Genomic DNA, 26,265 nt, shown 5'->3' on the forward strand with positions numbered 1-26,265 from the left:
GGTTCCCTTTTCTCCACACCCTTTTTGATGATGGCCATTCTGACCAGTGTGAGGTGATATCTCATTGTAGTTTTGATTTGTATTTCTCTAGTGATTAGTGATCTGTATATCTTCTTTGGAGAAATGTCTTTTGAGGTCTTCTGCCCATTTTTGGATTGGGTTGTTTGTTTTTTTGATATTGAGCTGCATGAGCTGCTTATATATTTTGGAGATTCTCTAATGATTAATGATGTTGAGCATTCTTTCATGTGTTTGTTGGCGATCTGTATATCTTCTTTGGAGAAATGTCTATTTAGTTCTTCTGCCCATTTTTGGATTGGGTTGTTTGTTTTTTTGTTATTGAGCTGCAAGAGTTGCTTATAAATTTTGGATATTAGTCCTTTGTCAGTTGCTTCGTTTGCAAATATTTTCTCCCATTCTGAGGGTTGTCTTTTGGTCTTGTTTATGGTATCCTTTGCTGTGCAAAGGCTTTTAAGTTTCATTAGGTCCCATTTGTTTATTTTTGTTTTTATTTCCATTTCTCTAGGAGGTGGGTCAAAAAGGATCTTGCTGTGATTTATGGTCATAGAGTGTTCTGCCTATGCTTTCCTCTAAGAGTTTGATAGTGTCTGGCCTTACATTTAGGTCTTTAATCCATTTTGAGTTTATTTTTGTGTATGGTGTTAGGGAGTGTTCTAATTTCATTGTTTTACATGTAGCTGTACAGTTTTGATATTGAGCTGCATGAGCTGCTTGTATATTTTATTTATATTTTATTAATCCTTTGTCAGTTGCTTCGTTTGCAAATATAAAATAGTGATTTTTAAAGTGATCTTATAAAAGGCTTGTTTCTCTAGCAGCATTCAAAGGTTGGAACCATGAAATCATACCCTCAGGAATAATTACCAAATCTGTGCCAAATTTCTTTTGCCTCCAACCTTTCCTTGAAAAAAGGAAAGAAACAATTTTGTCAGTTGCATTCTATGAGTCTTCAAAATTAACCAGTTTTTGTTTTGTTTTTATTTAGTCTGAACTAAGTTGGAGAAACAGACTGGAATATTATAGATACATAAGTTCTTAAATATAAGAAGTTCCCTTTTTACTGACGGGTATATTTGGGCTACATATAACCATATTGGCCTTATATTTGGGCACCTTTTAGGATGTAATTCACAGTTCATACAGGTGGAGAACTAAACAGTTAGTTTTAAGTAATCCAGTATATCTGCGTTTAGCAAACTTAGTAAATTAAACTTAGTATGATTAAGATGACAAGTATAGCTATTTATACAAGTTCTGTTTAGTATTACCCTGTTTTAACATCTGGTTAAAATACCTGTGGTAAGAATTTTGTTTGAACTTTTGGAGGTGTTGTCATATTAACAGCTGATGAGAAGATCCTGGTTTTAAGGAGTATTAAGTGTTTTCTTTTTTAAAGAAATACCTTAAAAATAGGCAGACATGGAATGTTTTGTTTTGTTTTTGTTTTAGATTGATATTTTGTTTGCAAGATTAGCACTGCAGACTATTCCAGAAGACTTGGACTTAAGAGATGACAGTCTGCTTAAAAATTTAGATATAAGATGCATAAGAAGTCTTAACGGTATGTAAAAACCTACTTCCTTTTGCATAGTAGCAGTTTTGGTCAAATATGAAATAGTTTTTAACTTAAGCTTCATAATGAAGCTTTTAATGACCATATTGCTTATCCATAGTGAGTCAAATAAAATGAACTTTGTACTTAATAGTTAGACTGCAGTGGAGCATTTAGTAATTTGTTAAATCATTGGTATCTTGCATTATTATTTCTTTTCTTCCTGGGATGTTTAAATACTGTTTGACATTTGTACTCTATTGCTAGTGGTTCAGGTTTCACCCTGTAACTCTATTAATTTTGATCCTGATAACCTTTGTAACATTTTCAACTGTTGTGCTTTTAAAAGGGTTACATTTGAACACTTATTTTAGCGTTGTTTTATTAATATGCTCTTGAAGAACAATTCTTGGAAACTTAAGTGGATCAAGCCCTATTCACCATCTCTGAACTGGAACACATTTTAATTATGGGTTGAAAGTTTTTGAAATAAAGCAGATTACAGTTCACATTATTTGCTTTTAGGGTAGTGTTTGCGATAGGAGGTAAAAGTTTTGTATTTTTTATTTGCCTCTTTATTAACATTACTGATTTTACAAAGTAAATTTTTATTTAATTTGACATTAGTCTCAGAAAATTTAAAAGAAATATTATCATTAAACTTTTGATGATTTAATGTTCTGTTTTTTTTTTTTTTTTTTTTTTACTCCTATTAATCAGGTTGCAGGGTAACCGATGAAATTTTACATCTAGTACCAAACATTGACAACTTCAGGTTAACCCTGAGAGCTATCAAACTGTGGGCCAAACGTGAGTTCAGAATTTGTTGGCTAGCTTATTAAAAATGTTTAAGCTTTTGTTCAACACTAACTTTTCTTTTTGCTTTTCCCTTATCAACAGGCCACAACATCTATTCCAATATATTAGGTTTCCTCGGTGGTGTTTCCTGGGCTATGCTAGTAGCAAGAACTTGCCAGCTTTATCCAAATGCAATAGCATCAACTCTTGTACATAAATTTTTCTTGGTATTTTCTAAATGGTATGTGTTTAGATTATATTAAAATAAAATTGATTGTAGACACTGAAGTTTAGTCTTATTTCTATGACATTTCTGCAGCTGGTCTCAGATTCAAATTTTAGTTCATGATGTAGCAGTATAGGTAGCCTTGGGGAGATCATGTTGTGTATAAAATGGCAAACCTAAATTCCATTCCTTTTCCCTAGCTTTCCCAGGATAGCAAGGCAGGTGCTGTTTGTACTTCCATGCGTAAACTTACTCTCTGAATAAACTGAATTTTAGCTATAATGTCTGCTAAAATCCAATGAGTTGATAGGTTGGGATATCAGTGACTTTGGATAAAACTTATATATACCACCTCTTTTAATTTACTCTTTGAATTCTTCTAGATCTATAGGCCATTAGTTTCCTGTGGTGGTTTTTTGCTTTCAGCTGCCCATTTCTCTTTGGTAGAATGTTAAGGATGTCACTGTATATAAAGCTTCTAAGGAGATAACTGTGAGTGCTTGGAAAGCAATTGAGCATCCCTTTGAGATTAGTCACCAGCCCAGGAGAGATGATTTTTTAATGCTCTCCTTCATTTCAGCCTGGTCACATTTGTCAACCATTATTTCTTTCAAGTAAGATGAAAGATTGCTATTTCACATTAGTTGCTTTGGCCCAAAAGGTTAGAGTTCTTGCTTTTTAATCAAATTGATGAGAAAGATTTGTCTTCCCTATTTGTGCCAACCTCTGTATCTCCTCCCTCTAAAAAAAGGGTTTTAGTTATTTTATAAAAATTAGAATTATTGGAGACAGTTTATAATTTAGAACTGTGCCACACTTTTCAATACACATTCTTTAATTATGGATTTGATAGCACTTAATTATATATAACGAGGTTTGATGAGAAAAATGTCAGAATTTCTCTTAATGCTACACATACATGGCAAATAATATTTTTAAGAAGCTAACCTTGATACTAAAGATGGCAAATGTTTTCCAGTTTTTAATCTCTTCTATAAAGGACTGAAGTAGCTAACTCACAAAACATATCTTGAAAACAGTGTGTTCACATCATTACACATATTCACGTTAATAACCTTTGTCATGAGATAGAGAAAAATTTTCCTAATCAATTTTTATAATTATTCATACTCCTTTGCCTATAATGAATTAAAGACAGGATCTTTGTCTTTTCAAGGGAGATTTTATCCTGTTCAAGTTTGAGGTGAACACATCAGATGTCTCGGAATAGTACTTTTAAATTTGAATAGTGCTTTATCACTTCTTCTCTGCAAGGCAGAGAAGATATTTGACTTCAGTCTGAGAAGGCTACCAAATGGTTAAGTTACTTTCATAGAGGAAATGTAATTCAAGTAGTCTAACGTCGACAGGAATAAAGGAATAAAAGATTATATGTACCAAGAGTGCAAAATGAATGAAGAAGGATCACATTCACAAATGCTGTATGTTTAACAAAATACGTGTAGATGGTAATATCCAATAGTCTTATCAAGTGCTACAATCTTTTTAAACAGGGAATGGCCAAATCCAGTCCTATTGAAACAGCCTGAAGAATGCAATCTTAATTTGCCTGTATGGGACCCAAGGGTTAGTGTATTATTTTTTCCCCTACAAATTCACACTGTGCAATAACAAGTAAAAATCATCTGCATAAACTTCAGGGAGACTTCCCATCCTGTTACGTATGAGTGGACATGTTCGTATTACACTTCCTTTTTAATCTCAACTATAATTTTCCTCTGATGTGAGAAGCATAATTATGTACCCTGTAAACTACATTTAATTGTACATAGTTTATAATATCAAGATCACTAACATTTTAATTTATTCTATATAGAACTACCGTGTAAGTCAAAGTTGTGTGGGCATTTGTGCTTAAAAGAAAAAATAAAAGGATACTAAAAATCCCTGTATTTTTTTTTGTTTGATCTAAATATTCTGTTAAAATTGGGTTATTGTAGGAAAACTGTTGCTTAATGTTTAACCGTGGCAGATAACTTCTAAGCAATATCACTTTAATTACTGTGATGTAATTGTAAAAATTGGTTTGGATAATTCAGATTACAAAAGCATGGTTGGGCTGAAGAGGAGCTTCCATTCTGCTTCTTTGGAAGTTACGACCTTTACTGCTTACTCAGTTTAAATGTTTAACATACACTTTATTAATTGATAAAAGAAATTTAGGTTTGAATAAGGCTTTCTAGGTTTATGAAATTCTATTTTTCTACATGAATTTGCTATTTTATTACAACATCAAAAATTTTGTCAGTTTTAAGCTTTGTTAATGACATCAAGCTGTGAATTTTTAAGTTTTCCGAACCTCAAGACATTTAATTTTGGAAGGATGTGAATTTACAATTTCCTCTGTGGAAATATGCCACTTTTATCATTAGTATACAGATTAAAATTAATAGTTATTAAATCATTTCATTATCTCTTAAAATGATACCAACATGGATAAAGTAGTTTTACCATGTGTTAATAAGCTTCTACTCCTGATAAATTAAGGGTATATTAAAAACTAAGTTTAAAATTCGTTTTACACAGAACATACTATGACATTTCTCAAAAGTGTACTTGTGTGTACATCCCTATTTCTGTTGTAGAAAAAAGAAAAAGTAAACATCAGTAGATGCCCAATTAGAACCTTTTTTTGCTTGACAGGCACACTATTTCTAGTAAGATCGACAAAACAGTCATGCCCAAGTGATTGAAACAAAACATTAGACCAAATCACAGATTCTGTAAAGAATTCCTGTAAAAACAGTGTCTATTTACATGGTTTTTCTTTCTCAACTCCAGCTATGAAATGAAATAAAATTTAATCATTGGTTCAGTTTAACAAGGGGTAAAAAGTCCAAGTATCTGTTGCATATGTACTTGAAGAAACTGATTGGCTGTTGTTGTATGTAGGTAAACCCCAGTGATAGGTACCATCTTATGCCTATAATTACACCAGCATACCCACAACAGAACTCCACGTACAATGTGTCCGTTTCAACACGGATGGTCATGGTTGAGGAGTTTAAACAAGGTAAGTGTTTCTCCTTATGCTCTCCTTTATACACGAAGGATTTACATACCATTGTACACCCCATAGTCGGGTATTCAATTAAATTGGAGAAAGCATTCCCCGAAGTGGATTTTGGTGTTTATTTATTGATTACAGATTATATTTGAGAATTGACTTGGAAAACTCAGTTTAATTTCTTTTAAGCAATTTATTTTTGATTATATATTGGAAGATTAACCAAAATTGAAAATTGTATCCTTAGCTGGGCCTTTATGGTTTAGTTCCAGACTATTGCCATGTGAAATTTTAAATGATACCACAGTTTCTCTCTACTGGGTGACATGAGAGGCTTTTAGCAGGCAGTATACTTGGAAAGAGCTTTGAGCAGGATTTTGGCCAAACTGCCCACTGTTTTGGAGTAACCTCTAAACTTCTGAATCCCAGTAGTACTGCTAATTTGAAGGAGTAGCTGTTGCTAAATGGTCTTTAAGGGAAGTAGCTAGAACTGGATTGTTTAATTTGACACAAGTCAAGGAAATAGAATCAGCTGTATGACTGCCAGCGTCGAACTCAGAAGTGTAAAGTTCTTTTCTGTAGTCTACAGGGGCTCTTCATGGGAAGATGTCGCTATCCTTTTATGGGAAACTTGTTTTTTAGAAAGGCAGGAAGCAAAGCTTATGGGAAATTTTTCTTTCTCGGGTAACTCCAGTGCTTCAGTTTTAGGAGAGAGTCATTCTATGAGCATGGCATTTTAGAGTAATGGCGACTTGCCAGAAACCTGGATCTGAAGGAACCCTCCAGGTTTTTTGAAAAGAGTGTATGTGAGAATCTGTATGCTCTAGAGTCATAGACTAAACTTGCTATGTTAAAATTATGATTTTAGGATTATACTGAATGCATGTGGTGTATTTAAGATCTTTAAAATTCTAGATTCTTAGACTGAAGCATGCAAACATTTTAATATGTTTTTAATTTAGGTCTTGCTATCACAGATGAAATTTTGCTGAGTAAGGCAGAGTGGTCCAAACTTTTTGAAGCTCCAAACTTCTTTCAAAAGTACAAGTATGTATTTTAAGGCATGTCGGACATGTTGCTCTTTTAAGTAATGGTTTAATGGTAGCATACGTGACATCTCTTTTTGCTAGACTAATGTAGTCTTGAATTTTCCTTTAAACATCTTCTATACACGTTTTCTTCCTGTCACAAAGGGCGCACTGTTTTTAGTAAACCCTTTATCATTTCTTTATCAAGGTAAAGTGTAGTCCATGCAGTTTTGCTGCCTGATGTAACCAAATTTCTACACTTGTAGCAACATCAGTTCTGAAGGCTTGTTAGTCATCACCAAAACTCTAAATCTGTATACCTCGGCAAAGGAGTGAACTGTTAAAATCTGTAGTTAATAGTCTCTATTAAGTAACTAAGTATTTTCAGCCAGTTCTGGAAACTTATTTATCATTAAGATTCTCTATAACATAGGCAAAGCTAATAAAATGTCAGTGTATGTAGTCAGTAAAATGTTTTTAGTAGTTATACCACATGATTGGCCTACCATTTCCCCCTAATGTTAATAAAGCCCCTTCAAATATTTCTACAGATAATTTTCATGGAATCTCAGTGGGTGTAATATTTTTTACTAATGGTTTTAATATAATGGTTTAATACCGTAGTACAGGTTAATAGTCTGATTGTGTTGGTTTTGATGAAAACTGTAAGTTATAATAAATCTTACTTTTAAAAAAATGGACTTGCACTTTTATTTGCCCTGAGCTGAAAACTTGCCAAAGTCCCACTTAAAAAAATTTTTTTTCTTTAATGCTTGAAATTTTCCTGACCATTTGATCTTGTGTTGGATTGTGTTTTGTAATAATCTAAGCAAGATTGCTCTATGCTATATCCCCAATTAAAAACAAGAATGATGACCTTCATGATGTCTCTGTGTTTTGTTTCTGTATCTTTTGCATGAAAAAGCAGTAATGGAGCCAGCTTAATTGTTGTGTTCTGGGAGCACTGCATTGTCAGTAAAAATTTAAATAGCATAACATTGAATGTTCTTGTTTACTACTTATTCCCCATAAGTTGTACTTTTCCATTTGGCAGATAGTTTTCTATTGTTTTTTATTTTAACCACTGTTGAGGAAGTACCTTTGAACATTTAAACTAATAAATATATATTCTGACGCTTTAAAAACTACATCATGAAAGAGTACATGATTACTTGTAAGGAGAATAAAGAAATTGGTCTCGTAGAAAAGTGCCAGCATCTCTTAATCCCTGAGAAACCAAGATGAAGCTAGATAATTTTTCCTGTCTCACTTTCTTGAAAGAGTAAGAGGTGGGTAGAATGAAGTTCTTCTAAGTACCCACTTAAGTGGTTTCTTTCACTTTAAGAAAGACTACTGTTGAGATTGAAGAAACCTTGATAATGTCATCTATTTGAATAAATTTGTATTACTAGAACTTTGAAGTTTTTTTTTTTTTTTTTGAAGCTTGCTTAAATCTTTCTTTTAAAACTTTTAGGCTGTCCTTCAGTCTATGCCAAATAGTACATATAAGGTCTTCAGTTTTGACTGATGAAAAGATTTATAGATTACTGTCTTTACTGAATTCTCTTGAAACAATCAAATTATTTTAGGTTGTTAAAAACAACTTTAAACGTAATTAGATATGAGGATGTAGCAACAAATAGAGGAAATTATATCAGGACAATTTAAATGTCAGCTGTGACTGCTGCGAAAAAAGATTTGAAAACATGACAACAATGAGCTAATTTTATCTCTACCAAATTCTACTTATGTTTTTAACTTTCTAAAAAAATTTTTCCTGTTAAAGAATTAGTGATTGCTATCATTAGACTCTGAGGTATTCCCAGATTTGAATTTTTCTTTTAACATATTGTATGAATTACCCCAAAGATTAGCTGTACAACTGAACTGAAATCCTTAGTTTTGCCTTGAGTCAAAGTTTGTTAAGCTTATTTCAAGTATATTCTGAAAGTACTGTGTTTGTTCTGTGAAAGATTTTAAGTCATATAGTATACCTGCCTGCCTTTCTTGGAAGGGAAGAAACCATGAAGGAAATTTCAGTTGTCTTAGAAAGCAGACCATGTTTCAGAAGATATCAGTGTTCTTGTGAAAAAGGGAGAACACTGCTTTGTGAAATTTTATAGTTCTAAGAAAATATTTTTCATGTTTTACCTTTAATATATTCAACCTCATAAGTAATCAGCAGTAAAATAAATCATTATTGACATAGGAAATGCGAATACTTATTTCAGATGTTCCATTTCCTTAGGAAGCGAGGAAGCAAAGGTATTAGGGAAAAAAGCCAAATGTTCTCAGGAATAGGATTAATAATTTATAATTTCAAGTAGTATATATGTATAGAATAATTTAGCCTCATAGTGTTTTAAAGACTTTAAAAATAGTGAACTGTAATTCTTAGACCTGAGTTACTTGAAGATGGAATTGCAAGGATTTTTGTCTAAGAGATAATTAGATTTTTGGTGCACATATCTGAGCTCTTATCTACCCAGGGAAAAATATTAATGTGATGAAATGGCCAGGAAACCTACTTACAAAATGCTTTTTTGGAGTAAATAGTTGTGAGGTAATAATAGCAACTAAATTAAGTGTTTGTAGAAGCTTTTAAAGAAGTTTTAATTCAACTGTGGTACATTTTTATAGTTAATTTTTTTTATTGGAAACTGATAATCTTTAAATTTGGGGGAAAGTTAATCATTATTGCATTGGCTTCAGTGTTTCATGAAGGCATTTGAGTACCTGAAGCATGATAGTGACACTGTAAAGTAGGGGATGGTGTTTTTTGGAGCAGCAACAAAGTAGTCTAAATGTAGACCTATTTCTGCTTGGTCTCTCTGCTCTGATAGGTAACTTAAGAATTAATGACAGGTCATTTCTGTTAAACATGATTACTGTATTTTGTCTCATTTCACATTTGCTTAAATTTGGCTGAGTGAAGGACATTTGACTTCGCATACATACTTGCTAAGCTGTTTAAAACTTTGAGCTTTATTTAAACAGGCGCCTTTATCATAAACGATGTGCAGAGTAGGACCCCCCCCCCTTTCCACTGGATTTCAGTAAGAACCAAAGTTGAACTCTCTAAGCTTTAAAACTTTAAACTTTGAATTACCAACAAGATTATGTTCAAATGGATTTTATATTTTGCATAAATAGAGAACATTATATATCATTTAAGTTTTTGTTCAAGACTCAGGTGGTCATTAGAGTATCCATTTCAGAGTGTGGTAAAAGAGTGATTTAGAGACTTGAGTTTTGTCCTTATATTAGGTGAACCCAGACAGCTTTGCTGTTTTGAGTTTTTGTGTGCATGCCTGCTTTTTATACTTTGTCTTATCCTCTTATAAGTTGTTATACTTTAGTCAGAGTTTTTAACATTATATATCATTTAAGTTTTTGTTCAAGACTCAGGTGGTCATTAGAGTATCCATTTCAGAGTGTGGTAAAAGAGTGATTTAGAGACTTGAGTTTTGTCCTTATATTAGGTGAACCCAGACAGCTTTGCTGTTTTGAGTTTTTGTGTGCATGCCTGCTTTTTATACTTTGTCTTATCCTCTTATAAGTTGTTATACTTTAGCCAGAGTTTTTTCTCCATCACCTCTCCGGCCCCCCCCCCCCTTTTTTAAATCTGTTGTCCATTTTCAAACTCCCAGGGAACTGGAAATCAGGTTACTGAGCTTATTAGGATTTTGTTTGATTTATAAGAGAGTTTAGGGCCCCAGGAGGGTTTTCTGTATATGTAAAATGCATGAGCTTTTAGTGCTTTTATTAACTTTTATTTATTTGGGCTGTGTTTGTTCTGTATATTTGGTTTGCTCTAAATAATTGCTGAACAAATTAAACTGGTAAAGGAAACGAAGTATTGGTCTGTATGGATTTGGACTGCACATTTACTTTTCTGTCTACGTGTTTTCATATTTATGTATATGACCTCTGTTAAGTTTATGAATACTTGAAGTTAATTTAAAATTCTTAGTCATAATTCTGACTTTTCCATCTACTATCAGTTTGCTTTTTGAGGTAAAGTTTCTGGTGAGAAGTTTGATTTCTCTCACCTCTAAAATGGATTTTGTAGAGAAGTATGTTGGATTGGACTTTTTTGTTTAGTCTTACGAAATTATTCTTTAGTTGTAAATAGTTTGTTTTAAAGAGATTTAAAATAGTCGGTCATGATGGTGTTTTTCTGAAATGAAAACTTGATTTTGCTCTGATTTGAATGAAATTGGATTCTGCATAGAAATCACATCTCTTTGTTGCTCTCACATTAATGATGTCTGCTTCTTTGTTATAGAAATTCATACTGTTGCTTGAAAAAAATCATGAGGCCTAACTTAAGTATTCAGTTTAATTTTTGCTACCTTTGAATTAAAAAGCATGATGTATTTGATACTGTTTTTGAAGTTACTGATGTATGTATATTTAGTGATCCTGTTTTTGTGGCTAAAGCCTTGGTGCTTTATTTCCATCAAAGCAATTTTGCTTTAATAGGTTATATTTTAGTGAAGTAGCTCTTTATAGAAAAAGCACTCCACCAGAATCATTGACCCAAATTATCAGTTGATATTTAGTCATCGTTTTTGAATTAAGCTGCTTTTTGGGTATTCATAAAATAACTATCTTTTTCAGAAGAATTAAACTTGCCAGTAGTTAGAAACTTGTGGAATTTAGCATTTATGATTTTATGTGCAAACTGAGATTGCAGTTCTCTCTTGCTAAATTGATCTATAACTGTCAAAAAGCTTATTACATTATGGTGTTAATATCCAGCACAAAGCACTTAAATGAAATAAATAGCATGTTGTCTTTATCTTCAAAGGCATTATATTGTACTTCTAGCAAGTGCACCAACTGAAAAACAACGCCTAGAATGGTGAGTATAAGATTAGATTTTACAAAACCAAAAACAGCAAAAACAAAACTTCAGAATGAATCAGATAGCCACAGAACACAGTAGGAGGTGGAAGTCCTTAAAACAACAAGTTTGGTTTTGTTCATAAGTGGAGCTTTACTACTTGTGATGGAAGTATAGGAATTTGGAGATCCATATGTACAATTTTTTTTATTTGCCTTATAGAGATCCACGTATTATTTCTTAACTGTATATTTAAAGTGCTTTGTTTTAGTGTACTGATTTTTTTTCTTTAAATATTTGTGGGGTTGTCTTTTGTAACCTTCCTGGTTTGAAATGTGGCTTGATTCTCTTCTTCCTGCAGTTTTCACTTCATTTTTGCGGTAGAACATAAGGCTTTAGTTTTATCTGTGGGAGTTTAGACAGTTGAACTGTTATCGTATGTGTGTTTTATGATCTTCATAGTACAGCTTTACACAAACATACTTGATTTTGTGCATTTTATTTTATTTTTAAAATTAACCAGAATTTTCATTAATAATGAGTGACATTTGTTCAGGGTGGGCTTGGTGGAATCAAAAATCCGAATCCTGGTTGGAAGTTTGGAGAAGAATGAATTTATTACACTGGCTCATGTGAATCCCCAGTCATTTCCAGCACCCAAAGAAAATCCTGACAAGTAAGCAGTCCTCTAATTTAATCCAGTTTCCCCATCACCTTTTCAACTTTTGCTCATGGAAGTTTTATAGGCAATTTTTAATAACTCGAGTTACTATTCTGTTGATTACATATGGGTCAGACCAAGTTGAAATTTATGGTTTAGGGTTTCCTGATCAGAAACACTGGAGAGAAACACTCTTTTTTTTTTTGCAAAAAATCACCCCTGAAATAAGTTGTAATGATGAGGTGCCTGTTAACTAATTTGAGTTCAGATTCTGTAGGTCTGCACTTTAGCATTTCTTAACTTACCTCCCCTTTTTTGTAGAGTGGTTTTCAGGATAGCTGCTATATCAAACATCGATCTTTGCTTTTTATCTTAATTTTTTGAAAAAGAAAACATGCTTTGATATGACCTTGCAAAAATTTGATTTGTGATAGGTTCTGGAACATTGAGAAGATATGTTATTAAAAGCTGCCTTGCCTTATTCTTTTAAGGATCTTTTTGTAGGTCAGTTTCTGGTTTGGTTGTTGCTGTGTTATTACCTATATGAAATTCTACTTTGTCTATAACCGCTTCGTTGTATTTAGAGGGTGAGGGGAGTTTTAATAGCTTTTTCAAAAAAAATGCAGTAGCATTAAAGATTGAAAAATATTAGTGAATGGATCATATAAGATTGTGCTGTAATAGAATAGCTGTTACTCTTATTCTACAGATTATTTCCTTTTGCATTCATGTAAAAGAGTTGGCATTTGAGCTTTTTATAAATTTTTTTGTTGCTGCGATCTTAATTATTAAAGAACTGATCCATTCAGTAGATATATCATTAAATGTTGAAAAGTAGCTGAATCACCCATTATTATTATGCTGCGGTCAGATTTCTGTTCATGTGGCCTTTTCATTTGAGTTTAAAAGTTTAAGGAATGTATGTTAAGGTCTAGTTAAATTTTTATATCTACACGATTTTTCTTTGTTTCATATTTTTCTAAAACACGCCATTCATTAGTATGAACATAATTTTTCTTTGCAATGCCTTTGGTACTTAGGATTATCATTAAGAACATTGGCTGTCAGTACATAGATAATGAAGAGTATATTTATCCTAGGACTCCAGTTTTTTATATAGCAATAGGAATATAGAGGACAGGTATGGAGGAGGAATTTGAGTTTTGATGCAGTTTGGTTTAGAACTTTACTTAGTTTGCTCATATATTTGTATTCTGAGTATTTCCATGTATCTCAGGTTGTCAACCACATTGATAACTGTTTTCATGAAATCCTGATAAACTATAGTAATACGCTTCTTATTTTACAGGGAAGAATTTCGCACGATGTGGGTGATTGGGTTAGTGTTTAAAAAAACAGAAAACTCTGAAAACCTCAGTGTTGATCTCACCTACGATATTCAGTCTTTCACAGATACAGGTATATCTCTACTTAGATAATCAAAACATGTACTTGCATATTTGAATTTGTCTTCATGGGTACCATAGTGGAATTTGCAATAACTGTTAAAATTACTTGGGAATATTTTACAATGATCCTCAAAATAACCTTAATATTTTTGGATTAGTTATTAGTTTCAGTCATGTCTAATATATAAATGATTTTTTTCTCTTATGGTAGACCTAAAGTTAAATGGTTAAACCACTTTAAATTTAATTTGCCCACGATTACTTATGAAATGAGAAACCCCCTGAATATTTGATTGTCTTAAAAGACTGAATCTGTGTCTGATTGCCTTAATAATCTTGAACCTTAGAAATATATGAAGCTAAACTTTTGGTGACATGAGGAAATTTATCCTCTATGTCATTTATAGACTCAAATGTTAATCCATGGGTGGGAAATACAATGATGAGAGCTTCATTTGGGATTGACCTGTACCCTGAGATACAAGGTAGTATGGTTTAACTAAAGGCCAGATGGTGGATATAGTTGACAGAAGCTAAGACTCTATGTAGATACGCAAATTTTCAAGGGAATAGTGAATGTACTTAGCGACAGTGATCAATGTGCATCTTCTTTAGGGACTAATTCTTTTTTCTTTCATACATCTTTCCATTTAAAAAAATTTTAGTGTGTGTCTTTCTCACCTGTCCACATTAAGGAGGCTTCACCTAAGGACATTTAGATGTAACAGTGAAAGTTTTTTACCTCCTTGGAGAAGGAGAGACAAAAATCAGTACATTTTTTTAAAATGTCAGTATCATACACTAAATGTAAAGGAGAAATAAAAGGAAAAGAATATGTATTTCAGTATGTAAATGCTTAGGTACAGTGACTAGAAGACACACCCACCTAAGTAGGTAATTGCAGCTGTATGTAGAATCACTAGCAGTGTGGTATCTGAATTCCTATGATACAGGTGTTCTCTGTTGTGATTCAGAGACTATCAGCAGCATTGCCATTGGGGACATGAATTTTTCTAGAAAATTCAGCTTAAAAATACTTTGTTTTTATGTAAAATTGAGTTGAGTTCTTATTCAAATAATTGATAAAGTAGGTTTTTCATCTTTAGGAACGTAAGTAGGACGTGGTACAGTGCATTGCGAAGAACTGTCCACGTTGAAGGATATTTAGTGTCCCTATCAAGTAGTATCCCTTAAATCATTATGACAACAAAAGCACTTATACAGAGTTTTTAGGATGTGATGTGGAGTGTGAAAACTCCACTTGCTGAACACCATAGTGGTGGTTTTTTCCAAAGTAAAAATTCTGATGTCAACTTAAACTATTTATGAACTAAAAAATCATGTAGAGATACTTGGACTAGAAAATTTGTTTTGGACATTATACCTAATTGAACTGCTTGTCAAAGATTGCGCTAATGAGCCATCAAGATTTTAAAGCAACTTTCAGGTATTTTGGGAAGGAAATATTTAGTTGTCCTGTATCTTGAAACATTTTAATGGAATACTTTGTGGGATTTTCTAATAAAAACATATTTAACATGTTGAAAACTCAAAATTCTTACTCCCGGTCTCCTCTGGCTTCTCTTGAAATCTTTTTGATCTCAGGCAGTGGCAGCTGTGTCCTTGTAGTTGCTCAAGCTAGAAATCTTGCAATCTTCCTTGAATCCTGTTTTCCCCATACTTGGTATTAATCTATTAAAAAAATCCTCCTGAGTATGTTGAGATTTCTGCTACTAATTGCTGTTTATACTGCTGTTACCCCTAGTCCAAGCCGCTTATCACTGGTCTTTTGGATTACTGCCATTTCTGTAGTTTTCTTGTTCTGCCTTCAGCTATTCTTAGTCAACATCGAAAATGACATTAAGCCAAATCATGTCTCACCTGCTTAAAACCTATAATGGCTACCCATCTCACTGTGAATCAATCCAGATCTTTACTGTGGTTTGCAAGCCTTTATGTGATCTAGTCTTATTATTATGTCTCTGACCTCATATCTTATATTGATAATAAGAAATATATAGACATATATAAAACTTAATAAGTTCAGAATCCTTTATCCATATGTGTTGAGGCCAGTAAGGTAACAAAGTTAGTAAATAATATTCCCAGTGGGGTTTGGAGGGACATTTGGTAGTCAAAGGCAGTAACATTTCTGTAAGATATTTACATAAGGTATAGGTCGAGAGATGAGATAGCTACAAATAGTTCAAATCAGGGTTTGGTGCCAGTTGAGGTTTGGTGCCAGTCTTAGGAAAAACTTCTATTTTGGGGAGCTTTTGGGATTTTACAATTGCAGATAAGGGATTATGGATCTTCTACTTTCCCTTCGCCCCATGGCCTTTTTGTTACTCCTCAAACATCCCAGGCATGCTCGGGACCTTTTGTCCTTGATGTTTGCTTTCCTAGAGTAGATTCCACCATGTACTCCCAGTTTATTTACTTACTTTCATTTGAGTCTTCACTCAAATGTAATCTCAGTTTCCAGGCTAAGCTTCCTGTCGTCTTCCCTACTCAATTTTTTCTCCATAGCTCTCTTATCACCGATCTGATATGAAATATATTTTACCTTTTTTTCTGTTGTGTTTCTCCACTAGAATATGGACTCTGAAGTTTTGGGTCTCTTATTTCCCGCTATATTCCCCATGTCTAGAACATGTGATACAGTATAGGTGCCCAGTAAATAGTTGTATGACTGAGTGAATGACATTTTCCACTGTTGTTTTGCTGTGGTTGTTACATACTTGGGCTAGAATTTTAAATTACACTGGTAGCATAAATAAGTATGAATTTTAGAAACCCCTTTTCTCCAGTTCTGTCATTTCTTAAGGAGTTAACTCTTTTATTACTTTAAGAGTTTTGACACTGGAAGAATTAATATACTATGTTTTTGTTCGTTATGTACACCTTGTGGTAAAAGGCACTTGTGAGATAGGTTTTGACCTGATAATTTTATAGCTAGGCAATATTGATGGAAAATGGATCCCTACTTTAGAATAGCTTCTCCTGGGTGAGTTTAACTGCCTTTATGAAAGTGTTTCTATTTCTTGTAACAATTTCCTAATTGTGTAGTTTATAGGCAAGCAATAAACAGCAAGATGTTTGAGGTGGACATGAAAATTGCTGCAATGCATGTAAGGAGAAAGCAACTCCATCAACTACTGCCTAATCATGTGCTTCAGAAAAAGAAAAAGGTAAATTTAGAAAGTACTTAAAACATTACTAACATAATGTTTTATGTATCCAGCCTATCAATATTTCAGAATTTAGGCTGAGTTAATAAGTCATATTTGAAATAGATCACAGCATTTTGAAAACCTATTACATGGAGAAATTCCATTATGTGAAACCTTGCTCCTAATCAGGTTTCTTGCACACACTTCCTTCAGACTTCAGATTAGTGGCGATGCTTCATATCCTTATTTTATATATATTTATATTCTCTTTTCAATATCTCTTATTGGTATCCATTTAATAGCCCACATCAGTATGTAATTTCCTTTCCTTTTAAAGGTAAAGAAAGTTAAATTAGGTAATATGTGGATCAAGTAAGTTGTGTGACTTTTTTTTTTTTTTTGCGGTACGCGGGCCTCTCACTGCTGTGGCCTCTCCCGTTGCGGAGCACAGGCTCTGGACGCGCAGGCTCATCGGCCATGGCTCACGGGCCCAGCCGCTCCACGACATGTGGGATCTTCCCGGACCGGGGCACGAACCCATGTCCCCTGCATCGGCAGGCGGACTCTCAACCACTGTGCCACCAGGGAAGCCCTTGTGTGATTTTTTTAAATGAAAATAATTTTATTTTCATAAGGATTATACACGTGTATTATTTAAAAATTAAAAGTTATTGGATATAAGATCACTGACAGTGGTAACCTGAAGTATGATCTTCTGGTGTTGATGCTTCCTGTTGTATAACTTATTAGCCATGATTTTCTTATTTGGACTTTTAAATTTGAAATTGTATTGAAATTTTAGTGCAGAAATAACCATTATATTTTTACTTTAAGTGGTTTCAGAAGTGGCTTATTCTTTATTTTTTATAACTTAAAAAAAACTTATTTATTTATTTTTGGCTGCATTGGGTCTTTGTTGCTGCGCGCAGGCTTTCTCTAGTTGCGGTGAGCAGGGGCTACTCTTCGTTGTGGTGCACGGGCTTCTCATTGCGGTGGCTTCTCTTGTTGCAGAGCACGGGCTCTAGGAGCCCGGGCTTCAGGATTTGTGGCTCATGGGCTCTGGAATGCAGGCTCAGTAGTTGTGGCGTATGGGCTTAGTTGCTCCGTGGCATGTGGGATCTTCCCGGACCAGGGCTTGAACCCGAAAAAGTGGCTTATTCTTAAAATGGAATACTTAGAGCAGTGAAAATACATGAGTTAGAGATACATATATGAATGTATTGGGTTAAAAAGTGCAGATAAATATATATCATTTGATACTTTTATATAAAGTTTACAATATATTTTTTAAGCTAGAATATGAAATACAAGTATGCATTAGAGCATGAGAACTGCTGCATTCTGTGATGATGATTTATTATCTGGGGCTGGGATTGGGAAGAGAGGAAGGAAGTTAATATAACTTCATCATGTTGTGTTTCTTAAAACATAGAATATGTTATGATACAAAAGTAGCTAAATCAAGGGCAGGGATTTTGCAGTAGACTACCTGGTTCAGGTTCAGGTTCCATTGCATCCTAGCTGTGAGATTTGGGCAAGTTGTATTTCAAATATCATGTTCTTGATTTGCCTTAAAATCACAATTCTAATTTTACCTACCTCGTTATGTGTTTTGTGAGGATAAAATGAGCCAGTGCCTGTAAGAGGTAGTTTAGATGGGTGCCTGGCACATACTAAATGCTCAGATTTGTTTTTGTTATTATCACCATCATCATTATTCATAACATAGGGGTAGAGGTACTTGTTTTTAATGTGTAAAATCCAATTTTTAAAAGCATATTTCATTTTTTAAAGTAACATATTACATTAAAGCCTTTATACAGATTAACTTGTTATTCTCTTCTCAACCTAATAGTTTCATGAGTTATCAGATAATCTAGAAAGTGACAAAAATGTGACACTTTTATTGAGCAATCTATTTTTTGTCATAAAGTAAACTTAACATAAACTTCTGTTAAGTAATTTTATGTATTTTTTAAAGTTTTTATTTTTTATTTTTTAAATATTTATTTATTTATTTGCTGTGTTGGGTCTTCGTTGCTGCACACGGGCTTTCTGTAGTTGCAACAAGCAGGGGCTACTCTTCATTGCAGTGCGCAGGCTTCTTATTGTGGTGGCTTCTCTTTGTTGTGGAGCATGGGCTCCAGGCTTGCGGGCTTTAGTAGTTGTGGCACGTGGGCTCAGAAGTTGTGACTCGCGCACTCTAGAACGCAGGCTCAGTAGCTGTGGCGCATGGGCTTAGTTGCTTCGTGGCATGTGGGATCTTCCCGGACCAGGGCTCGAACCTGTGTCCTCCCGCGTTGGCAGGCGAATTCTTAACCACTGCACCACGAGGGAAGTCCCAGTAATTTTATTTTTAAAATAAAATGTCAGGTCAGATATTTTTCTTCTGATTGTCCCCTGGTGTTGCATTATTAATGGATTTAAACAACTGTACTTACATATACATTTACTGCATACAGAAATACATAAACATTTTTATGTGTTTTTAGAAGTGAATGTGCATAATTAGATTATGTTCTTTAACTTAGCCATTTTAGTGAAATAGAAATATTTATAAATGAAGTAATTAGGTTTTCCTAAACCTTTGATTCTGATTACCTTTTAAAACTCCTGTTTACATGGCAGTGTTGATATTTGGAACAACTAGTGTACAGTTCAAGTAAATTTAATTTTTATTCTATTAAGGTAGTATCTATCTAGATATAATTTCTAGATTATAAAAAGTATCATTAGTGATCAAAAATTTATTGATTAGTCCAAAAATTGTATGTATCAAATAGAGTTTAACTATAATCTCACTACCCTGTAATTGCGACTCTTAACATTTTAGTTTATTTCTATACAGACTATTCAGTGCATAGATGTAACCACAGGTGATGTGTATTTTTAAGAGGTTTTTAATGATACCTACCATTTTGTGACCTGCTTTTTTGGGTGCTTTCGATATTGTGACCATTTATCCAAGTTATATTATATTACAAATACTAAATGGCTGCTTAGTATTTCTTTGTATGGCTACAGCATGATTACATCTGTCCTCTGTTTGCTGTCATTTAGATTATTTCCAAGTTTCCTCTAGTAAAATAGCACTTCCTTGTTTTTACAAGAAAACAAGTGTCTAGGAATCTAGATCCATGGATCTTTTCTTTGCACTCTTATTAATAGTTTCCTTTTATTAACTGCTATTTGCAAAGCACTGTACCAGTATAGAAGATATGTATTCTATATTTAATGATACAGTAACCTGTAGGTACTGTCTCTATTATAGAAGAAACAGAGTGATTGAAACACTTGCCCAGGGTCATGTACTATGAGATGTGAATTGGACCTACGTCTGCATGCAAAGAATGTGTGTTTATTTCTCTGTAGTATGTTCTGTCTTTATTTGTCTTTTATGAGAAAGTTTGATAGAATATTTATGATTTTGTGGCATTGAAGTATCTTGTGCCAAACTTGATATAGACACAGAGGCAAAGCAAAGCAGCTTGATGGTTATGTGTTCAGACCAACCAGTTAAAACCTTCATGTTCACTGATCATCCCCAACAGTGGCCTGTTACTTCACAGGTTATTTTTTGATCACCTGGTCAGGCAGGTAACTGTGTGAAATGGAGTATAATTTACTTACTGAACAAATTTTTGTCTGGTGGAGAGTGAGAGTGGTAGCATTTTTGCATAGGAAAGATGCTTATTTTACAATATTAAGAAAACTGGTTTTACAGCTGACTTCATAGGCAAAAGGCATTCCTTTCTCTCCTCTCCCTTCTCCCAAATCTCATCTTCCACATTTGATTAATATTGATTTATGTACACAGGTGGTGTCTGTAGCGCTAACTCAAAGATTTAGATTATCTTGTCATTTGGGGAATTGGAGTGTGGGTGTACACATCCACGCACACACGGGGTATGGGTTTTTAATAATAATGCAAATTATTTCCATTAAAATGTTTTTGTAGGTAAGCGAACACTTGAAACTAAAAGTGTTCTGAAAAAAAAAACTGAAGAAATCAATTTGATGTTATGATAGCATTGATTGCAAAAACGGAAACTTTGGTCAATTTAGAAATCAACTCTTTTTTTTTTTTTTTTTTTGCGGTCCGCGGGCCTCTCACTGTTGTGGCCTCTCCCGTCGCGGAGCACAGGCTCCGGACGCGCAGGCTCAGCGGCCATGGCTCACGGGCCCAGCCGCTCCGCGGCATGTGGGATCTTCCCGGACCGGGGCACGAACCCGTGTCCCCTGCATCGGCAGGTGGACGCGCAACCACTGCGCCACCAGGGAAGCCCAGAAATCAACTTTTTTCCCATAGCACCATTTATAGTTTTTTAGCTTTCGGTTTTTCCTGCACTATGTAGTTGTTTTTGAGTGCTTTGATGTTTTAAGAAGCAGGACCAACATTAGGATTTATATGTGGTCATTAAGTTTAGTTCTCAGAGAATTATTTTTGCTTTTATTCTAACAGGATAGTTAACACTATTAAATGTACCATGTTAAAATCCTAAGTTGCAGATAGAGCACTGGAAATCTCTTGCTTTTGAGAGACTCATACAAATAGCTAGGAGTGGCACTAAATTGTACCTACATGATAATTTTTTTAGAAATTATACATTTTTATCTTCATTGTAAAACAATTTGAAATCTGTAAACAAAACATTACTTCTAATCTGACTGGCCAGAGATACTCATTGTTACTATCGTGTTTTACCATTGACTTTTTTCCTAATGTATATGTGAGTGTGTGTATGTATTAATAGTCCTCTGATTTAAGATACATGTGTTTTCATATTAATTAACACTGCCTTTTAATTTGCAGTGTATCTTACATTCAGTGTGTAGGTTTATTATAGCATTTTTTTCTCACCTTTTCTCCCACTGAAGGACTGTAGTTAAGTTGAACATCCTTAGAAGTCAGGAAGTATGTGTGTCCCAACTCTTTACCTTTTATAGTCAGCATGACACTTCTGATTAACATAGACATATTGATTTGTGCTTTTTAGTAGAAATCATTTATCAGTTAAGTAAAAGATGTTTATGTTTTAAAGGTCTAGATAAAATAAAGGTATGTTTGATTAAATATTTTATGAATTGCAGCATTCAACAGAAGGTGTCAGGTTGACACCTCTGAATGACAGCAGCCTCGACTTGTCTATGGACAGTGATAACAGCATGTCTGTGCCTTCACCTACCAGTGCTATGAAGACCAGTCCATTGAACAGTTCTGGCAGCTCTCAGGGGTAAGGAAAAAGGGAAAGGAAGTGGAGTGGCTGTTTAAATAACCCCTCCAGTTTCGTATGTTGAAATACCTACTGCCTATGGTGAACTGTATGGTGTACTAAGGAGAACCAGACAAGAGGGACAAGATCAACTTTCTGTCCTGGAGATGCTTATTACCTGTGTAGCAGGGGAAAAATATCTATGAAAAATATTAGGGATCTTCTAAAGAAGGTGAGATTTATGTGGGCTGGTTTTAGTGGAAATTTCTTTTGAAGAATTAAGTGTCTTTTTAGGAACATTTAAAGCTGCTAAACATTTTTGTTTCGAAAGAAAAACATGGCTATGTTGGCAAAAATTAAAACACAAAAAACCATATTTATCTTTAACTTCCATAAACCTTTAAAGTGTTATCATTGAAGATTTGTTTTTTAATGGATGTATTACTCTATTTTCAAAGAGCTGTTTATGACAGATTCTGGGGATACTGCTGTTATTGTAAATTGTGACGGTTATGCCCATCCCTTTGTTTAATGAGTTGATACTTAAACCATGAACACTTTTATGAATGCATGTTATATTTTAATGCTTTGGAAAAAGCAGTTTTAAAAATTGGATTGTTAAAGTATAACCAATGGCAAAGATGAAGGCTGGGATGACTCTTCGGATCCGTGTGATCTAGAACCTGCCGGGCGCAGTGCATGATGGGTTTAGTGTCTTCTCGTGGACTCTGAGCGTGTGCTGTGTTTTCAGACCAGTCGTACATAACCTGAAGACTTTAGGCATCAACGTGGCCCCTAGATCTTGTAGTTTTAAAACAATTCTTCATTTTTACAGCATTAACTTCCAGATTTTTATTTTTAATGGTTTCCTCATCTTTTTTTGAGTGAAGAAGCGAAAATTTTAATAAGAATTTTGGGAGTTGTATAAAAGCCTTTCTGTACTTTTGAGTTTGTGCACATGAATGTAAAATAGATGTGTATTTGCTCAACAAATACTGAGTATTTATTATGTACTAGCTGCTTTGCTGTTTCAGGTTTTCGCCTGAATCTGTGGTTGTTCTCTTACCAGTTCTTTTCTGTTTAATCGTTAGATGTTTGTGCCTTTCAGGGCTCTCTCGTTAGTCCTTTATGCCTTCTTTGTATTCTTGGGGGTGTGGTATCACCCACTCTCTTGACCTCATTTACTTCCGTATACCAGTGAGCTCCAAAGCTCTGTGGAGCTTCGTGAATGTCATGTATGCACCAAAAATCTAAGTCCTCGCGTTTTGCCCACCTTTTCATGGCATCATCATTCAACAGTTGGAGTTGAATAAGCTGTAGTTGAAGGAGACTGAATAACCACAGAGGACTTTTCGCTTTTTTCTTTCAGGAGATGATAAAAATGAGATTATTTAAACGCTAATGTATAGGATTTATTTGAGAGAGAAAAGTTGAATAGATAGGACAGTGAAGGAGGGGTGATTTGAGTTTCCCGAGAGGACAGGAGTGAGTGGGGTCCAGAACGTTGAAGGAGGGATTGGGTTGTTCTGTTGTGTTTTTTTTTTTTTTTTGTGGTACGCGGGCCTCTCACTGTTGTGGCCTCTCCCGTTGCGGAGCACAGGCTCCGGACGCGCAGGCTCAGCGGCCATGGCTCACGGGCCCAGCCGCCCCGCGGCACGTGGGATCTTCCCGGACCGGGGCACGAACCCACGTCCCCTGCATCGGCAGGCGGACCCTCAACCACTGCGCCACCAGGGAAGCCCCCAAGTGATTGGGTTTTGAGATCCTTTGTTGTTTATATGGGCCACTGGATGGGCTTTTAGGGTTTCATGAACCTTTACGTTTTGTATGCAGAAACTTATTTCTAATTCTCAGACCATTTTCTTCTTTACAGCTTTTGATCATATTTTCTTATACCCCAAATCATTTAAGTCAATTACCCCAAGTCAAATAAGAACAGATTTTTTTTTTAGCTGTTCTGTCAAATATGTTAGTCACTAGCCACATGCGGCAGTTTAAACTTAATACTAAATGAAATTAAACATTCCGTTTCCCACTAGTTCTGTTTCAAGTGTAGAGTAGCTACATCTGTATAGTGGCCACCGTATGGGGTAGCGTGGATATAGGTCATAGTTATAGGAAGTTCTGTTGACTAGCACTGCTTTAGAATGTTTCTGTGCTTTTGATTGTTGATTATATTTTATTAAATAAAGTTAGTTACTGATGTATATATACGTATGAGAAGTAAAACTAAAGAATCATTTACTTTAGAGGATAACTCCTGCACATACTACATTTTATTATTGAATTTTATACATCTCTCTTTGCTTTTTTCATTTTTTAATTTTTTTCCCCATTTTTAGCAGGAACAGTCCTGCTCCAGCTGTAACAGCAGCATCTGTGACCAACATACAGGCTACTGAAGTTTCTGTGCCACAAGTAAATTCCAGTGAAAGCTCAGGGGGTAAGGAGATTGACAGATTTGACAATACTTGCATTATATTTGGTTGTAGCCTTCATTTTGAAAGATGGCTTTGTTAGTTAAGTAGCTTGAATTCAGTTTTTTAATACCATTTTATTATTTACCTGTAAACTTATGAATAAAATAAAAAAGCTTTACTTGTAACTTGATGTTGATATGATTTAACTTTTATGTATTTATGTACTTAGGTACATCGAGTGAAAGCATTCCTCAAACTGCCACACAACCAGCCATTTCATCACCACCAAAGCCTACGGTCTCCAGAGTTGTTTCTTCAACACGTCTGGTAAACCCACCACCAAGACCTTCAGGAAATGCAGCAACAAAGACACCTAATCCTATAGTAGGAGTCAAGAGGACATCCTCACCTCATAAAGAGGAGAGTCCCAAGAAAACCAGAACAGAAGAGGTATCTATATATTAGTTAGCCATGGGAATACCACCTTTACCTGTTTTAAAATCCAGTGGAAGAAGACATTTGTGAGCCCAAGTTGAGAGGCAGCATATGGAGGAGAGCTTTTAGATTACTTTTAGGTGGTGCTTTAGTGCCACGGTTCTTTTCACCCTCTTCTACCCTTTTCAGTGTCTAACTCCTTCATAAAGCTGTGTTCCTTGTTTAAATTTCTATAGCATGTCTAGGCTGTAACACAACTTAGCATGGATTTACATCTCATCTTAATTTATTATTCTCTCATAACTGTATGTTTCATGTGTACCAATTCTTTGGTGGCCCCTTTGGACACAGTGTTTTGCTTCTTTGATCCAGGTGGAGTTTTGGAGCTTCTACACTGTACTTGGTGTTACGGGGTCACTGAATATGAGAGGTTCTCAGGGAATTCTTACTGAATGACTGACCATAAGCTGCGAAGTGAGATTAGTTTTGGTACCTTGAATGATTGTATCCTCCAGCCCTTCAGGAAATTTTCGAAGAGTACTTCCACTTTTTATAGTGGCTGGTTTACCTTGTCAAAGTCTCAGATAGTTTTAGGAAAACCATTAGAAGTGTACACTGATTTTGATGTTTGTCTTAAAATAGAAGTAGCCTTATAACACACTTTCATTGTTCCCTGGAGCCACTCTCATTGTGTTTTTCTATTAATTAAACTTTCACCATTGTCCAAGAGATGATAGCCCAGAAAACACCAATTTTGTTGTGATTTTTGGTTGATAATTTTTTATTTAGGAACTTACGCATTGCGTGAAAGTTTCTTTAGAATGGTGGAAAAAACTAGGTATCTTATGCAGTGTTTTGATTTTTAATAGTGAAAGTTTATTGTCTTTATAAGTATTACTCCTAGCTTATTCTGAATCCTTTTGTTTTAGATTTTTTTGGAAACAGTCACTGTTAACTACACATGAATAATTTAATGAATTTTATCACTCTGATGATGCTAAATGAGAATGGAAAATGGGCATATAGTATATCATATCTTACACCATGTATTCTGAAACACATTTGTCTCTGTAATTCTCTCTTAAGGCGGTGATTTTCAACCTCAGTTGTACATCAGAATTAGTTTTTCAGGATTTGTTGTTTTGTTTTTGTTTTTTAAAATACAGATTTTAGGGCCTCCTCCAGATACACTGAATCAGACTCTCCAGGCCTAGTAATCTTTTATTAAAAGCCCCTGTTCTACATGATTGTGTTGTACAGCAACCTAAGAATGTAGTTTTGGTGTAATGCCACTTTCTGTGTATTGATATTTGTTGGGAGTTGTCAGAGCATTTCAGAATTCACATTTCTTTTTGCCTTAGTAAGGTATATGTAAGCATAACTCTAGATACCTGTCATTCTGTCTCCTTAATGTTAATGGCTTCATTCCTTACCCTGTGAGAGTTCCAAAAT

The 26,265-nt window shown here is 34.5% G+C and overlaps 1 protein-coding gene across 9 annotated transcripts in view; it reads left to right on the forward strand.

Moving 5' to 3' along the window:
• PAPOLA (poly(A) polymerase alpha) overlaps positions 1 to 26,265 on the forward strand; it is a 61,126-nt gene that overhangs the window by 24,550 nt on the left and 10,311 nt on the right. For 7 of the 9 annotated variants that reach the window (XR_008618741.1, XM_028496375.2, XM_055088705.1 and 4 more), the window contains 13 exons: positions 1,471 to 1,582; positions 2,294 to 2,383; positions 2,474 to 2,612; positions 4,112 to 4,184; positions 5,511 to 5,631; positions 6,588 to 6,672; positions 11,467 to 11,520; positions 12,059 to 12,178; positions 13,473 to 13,582; positions 16,642 to 16,763; positions 21,837 to 21,979; positions 24,301 to 24,401; positions 24,608 to 24,828. Coding sequence is in view for 8 of the 9 variants with exons in the window: in XM_007129521.4 (XP_007129583.1) it covers positions 1,471 to 1,582; positions 2,294 to 2,383; positions 2,474 to 2,612; positions 4,112 to 4,184; positions 5,511 to 5,631; positions 6,588 to 6,672; positions 11,467 to 11,520; positions 12,059 to 12,178; positions 13,473 to 13,582; positions 16,642 to 16,763; positions 21,837 to 21,979; positions 24,301 to 24,401; positions 24,608 to 24,828 (1,491 nt within the window). In the remaining variant the exon portion in view is untranslated. The remainder of the gene's footprint in view (positions 1 to 1,470; positions 1,583 to 2,293; positions 2,384 to 2,473; positions 2,613 to 4,111; positions 4,185 to 5,510; positions 5,632 to 6,587; positions 6,673 to 11,466; positions 11,521 to 12,058; positions 12,179 to 13,472; positions 13,583 to 16,641; positions 16,764 to 21,836; positions 21,980 to 24,300; positions 24,402 to 24,607; positions 24,829 to 26,265) is intronic. The other 2 variants (XM_055088701.1, XM_055088703.1) reach the window with 1 other exon arrangement.

Source organism: Physeter macrocephalus, chromosome 11 (genome assembly GCF_002837175.3).
Source record: "Physeter macrocephalus isolate SW-GA chromosome 11, ASM283717v5, whole genome shotgun sequence".
Taxonomy (NCBI): Eukaryota; Metazoa; Chordata; class Mammalia; order Artiodactyla; family Physeteridae; genus Physeter; species Physeter macrocephalus.